At 36.8% G+C, this 7155-nt stretch overlaps 1 protein-coding gene across 2 annotated transcripts in view; it reads left to right on the top strand.

Annotated features, from left to right (window-relative positions):
- ano8b (anoctamin 8b) overlaps positions 1-7155 on the top strand; it is a 57252-nt gene that overhangs the window by 23178 nt on the left and 26919 nt on the right. For both annotated transcript variants that reach the window (XM_014007328.1, XM_014007327.1), the window contains exons 2-3: positions 2544-2654; positions 3719-3851. In XM_014007328.1, coding sequence (XP_013862782.1) covers positions 2544-2654; positions 3719-3851 — 244 coding nt within the window. The remainder of the gene's footprint in view (positions 1-2543; positions 2655-3718; positions 3852-7155) is intronic.

The following is a 7155-nucleotide window of genomic DNA, read 5'->3' as shown; positions in this document are numbered from 1 at the left end:
GTGTGTGTGTGTGTGTGTGTGTGTGTGTGTGTGTGTGTGTGTGTGTGTTTTCCTCGCTGATGAATACAGGACTCATTAGAATTTCTGTCATGTCACGGCAGCGCCTGCAGCATTTTATCCACAGCCCGGCTGAGCGAGCCGTCATGTTTCCGAGCTCAGAGAGCCACTCCAGATTAAACAGTCAGAAACACTTTGCTCTGTGTCCTGGCCAGAGGTGTTTGTGATGCTAGAAAATGTTCTTCAGGTGGGAAAAAACAGCGTGAAAAAAAAGATGATGTTGCAGTTTCTGAGTAAGTACAGGACAAACTTTAAATCATATTAATTTTATGTTTTCAGTTAAATGTGGGTTTGGAGACCAGATTTTCAGTTTTATTAAGCTAAAGTTTTAGCAACTGAACCATCTTTATCACATCAGCATTATTGGGTTTAGCAAATAGATTTGAGGAGTTAGAAATATTTAGCCTGCTTTTTATCTAATCTAGTCGTTTTAGAGCAGCTTTGTTTTCTGTTCTGTTTTAGGTCTTTACTCCATTTTCTGTTTAGCTGTCTTAAGCTGTTAAACATTATTATCTATTCAAAATACAGTTGCTAACTTTGTTTCAGTGTTTTTCATCGAACAGGAAGCAGGAATGGTAATACTGAAAATGAGGATAATCAGGGATCAAACTGGGATTAAATCAACAGATCCCATTTTACTGAAGCAAACCAAAGTTCAGCGCCAGAGAAAACATGGATTCGTTTACTCCAGTCTTTACTTATTTTTTTATTTATTTTTTTTGCATGTCGATGCTTTTGCATGTTCACAATGCAAACATTATTCTGTTTCCCCTTTGAAGCCCTGTTTTTTTCCAGGAAGAAGATGCTGAGCAGCAGCACAAAGATTCTTTTATGAGACAGGTGTTTGTTGGGTTCTGCCCTGATGCATTGTGGGAGTTGGCGTCACTGTAACAGGAATGAATAAATAGTCATGAATCTTTGGAAAACTGCCCCCATTTTGTGCCCATCTGACAGCCTTCGCCAGTGATCACGGAGCTCTTGAGAGATAAAAAGTTCTCGCCGGGCTCCGTCGTTGTTATTCAGCAGCCGGCAAATGCTTTTCACAAACTGGCCTCCCGACAGCTGAGCGTGGCCTGGGTCCACACTGCTTCCAGATTACATGATGACATTTAAACTGTTTGAACAGATGCAGCAACGTGAACCTGAGCTCTGCGCGATCAGGGATTGATGAGGGAAGTGTCGGAGTGAAGACAAAACTTTGAGGTTTTTCACCGTGACACTGAGAAAATACTGCATCTGCTGAATAAATGTACTTTGAGGTACCCATCCTGCTTCAAACTTCAAAATAATTAGTTTAAGTAAATATTGCATTTATGTGTTTAGGGACGTAGGCAACTCCAACTGTGGGAAAAGTTATTAAAATGCAAATAAATCCACCTACAATGAGTTGTAAATTTCATAAACCCATAAACTAAGAAATTGTACATTTATGTGGGGGAAAAAATAAGGTAAATTTTAAAGTGTGTGTAAGATAATGTTTTACCTTTTTCTTTGGGGGAATGTTGTCCCATTCTTATCTGAAACTACCTGTTCTGGGTCTTTATTGGATTTATTTTTTATTTTTTTTTATTTTTTTGCAGAATGGGAGCAAATGTTGTTCTAAAACTTGTTTATATTATTCTGCATTGATGGTGCTTTTCCGAACCTTTAAATGTCCAGTGCCAGAGGCACTAATGCACCCCCATACCATCAGAGAGGCAGGCCTTTGAATTGTGAGCTGATATCAGGCTGGCCGGTCCTTTTCCTCGTCATTATGGAAGAGCCTGTTATTAAAATAAAACAAATTTCACATTTTGATTTTAAATAACATTCTTCTAACATTGTTGCACTTTTTCAGACGGTGTTTGGCAGGCTGCTGGAGCTCTACCCATCTGTAATTCTCTAAAAGGCTCTTTTTATCCTCAGCAGTTGTACTGAGCTGTTGCTAATTAACCTTATCTATAATTTTACAGTAAGCTAATAGTGTAATAATTTTACTTTTACAGTCTTTTGTTGCTGCTGTCCCAACATTTTGGGGTCCTTCTGCCATAGAACAAACAAAAAATGTATTTTTCTAAAAATAAATACAAAAAATGTTTTTGATTTATTTACTATGTTCTATCATTTCATTCTGTTTTTATTTACTTTTTTTAAAATTTAGCTTAGCACAAAGACAAGCTAAATTTGCTGCCTTTTAATTGAGATGAATCATTTTGTCTCAGCGTGAGGAAACAACGATCAGCGGCTGCAGGCAGCTTGTAGTCTCTGCAGTCCAGGATTATTTTTGTCCATCTTGTGTTATGAAGCAGAAAATCATCACATTTAAATGTGTCCGGTTGCGAAGGACAATTTTATTTGTTTCTTTGTGTGCTGAAAGCAGCACACGTTATCGCTATTAAAGAGGTCGATCCTGCAGACGTGTCGTTGTTCCTTACACTGCTTGTCTCTGAGAAACTGACTCGGTCCTTGTTTATTTTATTTTATTTTTTTTCTCCTCTGTCTTTCAGATAAGCTGTTTGGAAAGCGGCTGCTGCAGGCTGGGAGACACTTCATGTCTCATAAGTCTTGGATGAAAACGGTGCCCACAGAGAACTGTGATGTCCTCATGACATTTGCAGGTCAGCCTCACAAAGACACCCACAGATGTCATCATTTCTACAATATATGTCCAGGAACACCCAGTGAAATAGTGGATTCTAACGTGTGACGTCTTTATTGGTCACAAAAACAGCTGAAGTAAGACTTAGACTACGACTGGAGCTGATTCATGTTCTTTAATTTGATTGTTTTATTAATCTAAAACAGGGCTATTCAACTAAATTGCTCCGGGGGCCACATTTAATGCAGACCAACAGCTCAGGGGCCGAACATCCAGCAATTAAAGTTAGGTAAATAAACTAAGTATTACAAAGATATGTTACCTTTGAAATGGTTTATTTAGCTGTATTTAATCATGAAAACATACAGAACTTTATTTAATAAATGTAGTGATGATAAAAAAGAAACAGAAACATATTATGTCTCTTATTTACCACAAAATATTTTGACATCTCTGACTTGCCACATTTTTAAACCAATTTTATTTTCATTTTCATAGTTTTATCTTCAACTGCTTGTTGTTTTAACGGTCTTGGATGTTCATAGAAATGGGTTTTACCAGCTTGTAGCCAAGATTCTGACGTTTCTGTAGACACCAAACATGTCTAGGTTTAACTAAAATAATTTAGAGTAATTAAAGTAGAAAACAGGGGGTTTGGGCTTAAGAGATGAGTGAACCAATTGGCGGGCCAAACTTTGGTCACTCCGGCCCGCGGGCCGCCAGTTGAATAGCCCTGATCTAAAACAAGAGGAGAAAGGAGGCTCAAAGTATAACAGACTTCAAATCTACACTTTCTTTGTTAAGGTTTTGTTGTTTTTATTTGATGTGTTCAGTCAAGTGTAAACAGAAAAGGCAGAGTGACATTCAGTAAATGTCCTGGAGTTAGAGATAAACTCTGACCTGGAACAAAAAGGATTCAGTTCGTGGCCTGAGTGTCGACACACTCTCAGAAAAAAGTACATAATTTTTCTAGTTATTTGCAGCAAAAGAAGACAAAAATAAAAGTTATTCTAAACTTATAGCTACTTTTCAGGAATAAATAGTTAATATGAGGATCTGAGTGTTTTTATTTTGTCCCCACAGACACTACGGATGACCACACGTTATTATGGTTACTGAACCACATACGGCTGGGAATCCCGGAGCTYATTATTCAAATCCGACATCATAAGCACACCGGAGTCTACGCGTTCTTCGTCACAGCTACGTACGAAAAGTAAGAAACCCCATCAGAGGCAAGCTTTTAAAGAGATTAACCTGTAATCTCTTTAAAACTGTAAATCTTCAGCAAATAGAATTGAAAAAAAAAAAACTTTTTTGAATCCCTCAACAGGGAAAGTAATATTTAAAAATTTTCAATTCATCTGTTGGATATTTTGTGGTTGGTTAACAGAATTTTAAATACAGTTTTACATCTTATACTTAGCAGTTGGTTGCATTGATTTACTTTAAACAGTAAGATATTCAACAAGTCTCTTTTTAATATGTGCCTTGTTCTGGCAGGGTAAACATAAAATAATTAAATTCCTGCTTTCCAATTCTGACATGAGAGGGACCACCCCCAGGAGGTTTGACCAGGGTTCCTATAAACCAGAGGAGCCCAAAGTGGGGCCCGTGGGCCAAATTTGGCCCGCCAAGCCATTTGATTTGGCCCACCGACAGTTGCCAAAGTTACAAGGTTGTAACCTGTTATCCTATAGGTAGAAACACAGTATTTCCATTGGTCAAATGACTATATAAAAGCGCTGTAGTGAAGGTAGTTTTCAGTCATGGTGCTGACTTTAGCTTTGATTTATTAGGATTAAACATGAAATGACAACAAGAAATATTTAGATCAGATTTAACCCCGCATATAGATTTGCACACTTTATAAGGCCTCAAAAACTCATATTTTATCTATTTATGAAATGTCCCATGAGCCTTTGCTACTTGAGCGTATGGCAGACTTTCTCCAAGTGCACAGACTAAAACAAAAGCTTAATGGTTAAAAATAATGGACTTTACTTTAAAAAAGTATTTGTATTTCATGTATTATATAACTGCATTTGGCCCACAGCCATGGAGAGATTTTCATTTTGGCCCCCTTGGGGAGAATGTTTGGGTGCCCCTGCTCTAAACGATGGTTTGAACATGTGATCTGGAGCCATTTTGGKTTAGAACCTGAATCCACAGAAAGGCTTAGAGTGAAATGTTTTCTTTAGATCTGAAGATAAACRTTTAACTGAGAATTTTATCGGTTGTCTGCTTATTATTTGGGCTACCAGTATGAGCAATTCTTTACAAACACCAATAAGATAATTAGTCCCTTAAAATGCCTGTGACGTCAAATTTATGTCATAAATATGAATGCATTTTTGGTCAAATAACATTGATAATATAATGCAAAAAAAATGTCATGCCGCTGATATGAACAGATTTTGAGATAAACACGTGAAGTAACAGAAAGGGGAATGTCTGCATATAAAGAGCATTGCTACAGTAATTAACAGCGCAGTCTTTAGAGAAGAACCTCATGTTTCTTTAGATTATTTAGAGAGATGAGGAATCAAAATTCAAATATTTGAATAAACAAAGATCAAAGAGTTCCCCTTTGATGTCACTTCCTGTTTCACTTTGGYTGAGCCAAGTTCAAAAGAAAATATGCCAGTTATGGGACAAAATGGGTAAAATCATATGTATTATGCCAAGTTTCTTAACTATAAAGATGTTTTCTTTGACTTTTTGTGTTTGAAGGAAATGCATGTCACAGGCCCTTTAAATGAKAAGTGGCAAAGTAGCAAATATTTGCATAGTTTCCCAACACTGTGCAGCATTCATATAAGCTAAAAAAAATTTTTTTGATGAATTATATCTGCACTTTTCAGCTGAACAACACTCCAAACTTTCTGTACAGCCTGTCAGATTGACTGTAATGACACGTTACGGGTGGTGCTGTTTAAACTGTGTCTGTATGAAATAATCACCTCATCACCCCGGGCAGAGTTTAGGCAAGAAGACACAGCTGCAACGTTTCTCTGCGTACACTCTAATAAGAAAAGAAAAAAAAAAAGGCTCATGAATAATACAACAAATCATGTCTGTCTTAAAGAGTTGGAGTTATTTTTAAATGCTGCTATCACGTTTGGGATGTAAATGACAAATACATTAACATTTTGTTTTTAGCTGCTGCTGCAGTGGGTCCAGCAGTTTGCTTCCTACAGGATGAACCATTTGTGAGGCTGTCTGCTACATTCCTCTGCTTCTTGCTGCAGGACTGCAGATTTAATTAAAGATTTATCTTTTTCCAAAGTCCAGCCAAGTTGTTTGGATTGTAGTCACTCTTATTTTGCTGCCCGGTGCAGCCTCTTGTTTTGAAACAATCAGGAGAGCTGGAAATGAGCCCAGCGTCATTTTAATCTCACAGGAAAAAAAAAAAAAAAAAAATAAGTAGCTGATCTGTCCATCACTTCTCTCCTTGTTAAATGTTAAGCTCTGTTTGCTGACTGGACATTTAAAATTGTACCTTTCCAATAGAAACTTTACTGGTTATGAAAGTTGAATTAGAGCAAATATATTATCAGAATGAAATTAAAAAAAAAGAAAAGAGAAAGCAGTTAAAATGAGGTGATTTTGTTGAGGGGCGGGGTAAATAAACAAGAGTAACTTCTAGAAGTATGCCAGTGGGTTTTAGTTAAAATGCTGAAGGAAACTGATTGCTGTCTGACCCAGTTGCTGTCAGAACAAACACTAAAACATGCTCTCAGGTAGGTTGACCTACATCTTATGAGACGGAGACATTAACCCAGAAAATACTCCTTTTTTCCTGTCTTCACCTTGGAAGGTCAKGCAGGATATTCCTCTCAGTCCCTGCACTGATTTTTCTGCAAATGTGCCATCAAATACATGTCAGGTTGTTTTGATAGTTCTAAACTTACTGGCATTTTTCACGTTAAAATTTGAACTGAAATGATTATAAAGTCTTTGACTAATTCTTCACGACTCACGTCTTCATCATGGCAGAAGGCTCAGTAAGTCTTATAGCGTCAGGAGCAGTTTGCCGTTTATTTGGTCTCACAAGCAGTGGCGGAGCTGGGGTTTTTAAAAGTAAGTTAGAGCAAAGGCCCTGCCACACTCTAACGTTTTAGACAACTTATGCCAACTTATGAAAAGTTTTAAAGACTTCTACAGTAAAGACAGAATTTAAAAAATCAACTGGAATGCCTACTGTGATGATAATAATTTAATTAAATATACTAATATTAATAATAATGCTTTTTATTTGTTAGTGCCTTTCAAGACACCCAAGGACACTTTACAACATTAAAAACATCATTTTAATAACAATGAAATGGCTATAAAAATTGTAAAATCAAAAAGAAAATAGCTTAAAAAATTAAAGTGAGAAGGCTAACTTGAACAGATGAGTTTTGAGTTGTGCTTTGAAGGTAAGAAGAGAGTCAATGGACCTCATGCAAGAACATGTTCGTATTCTTATCCTAAATTTCTCTTACTTTTGTTCGTACAAAGGGTTCGTACGAACA

The sequence above is a fragment of the Austrofundulus limnaeus genome, unplaced genomic scaffold, assembly GCF_001266775.1.
Source record: "Austrofundulus limnaeus strain Quisiro unplaced genomic scaffold, Austrofundulus_limnaeus-1.0 Scaffold41, whole genome shotgun sequence".
NCBI lineage: Eukaryota > Metazoa > Chordata > Actinopteri > Cyprinodontiformes > Rivulidae > Austrofundulus > Austrofundulus limnaeus.
This window is presented reverse-complemented; position numbering and strand designations above follow the sequence as displayed.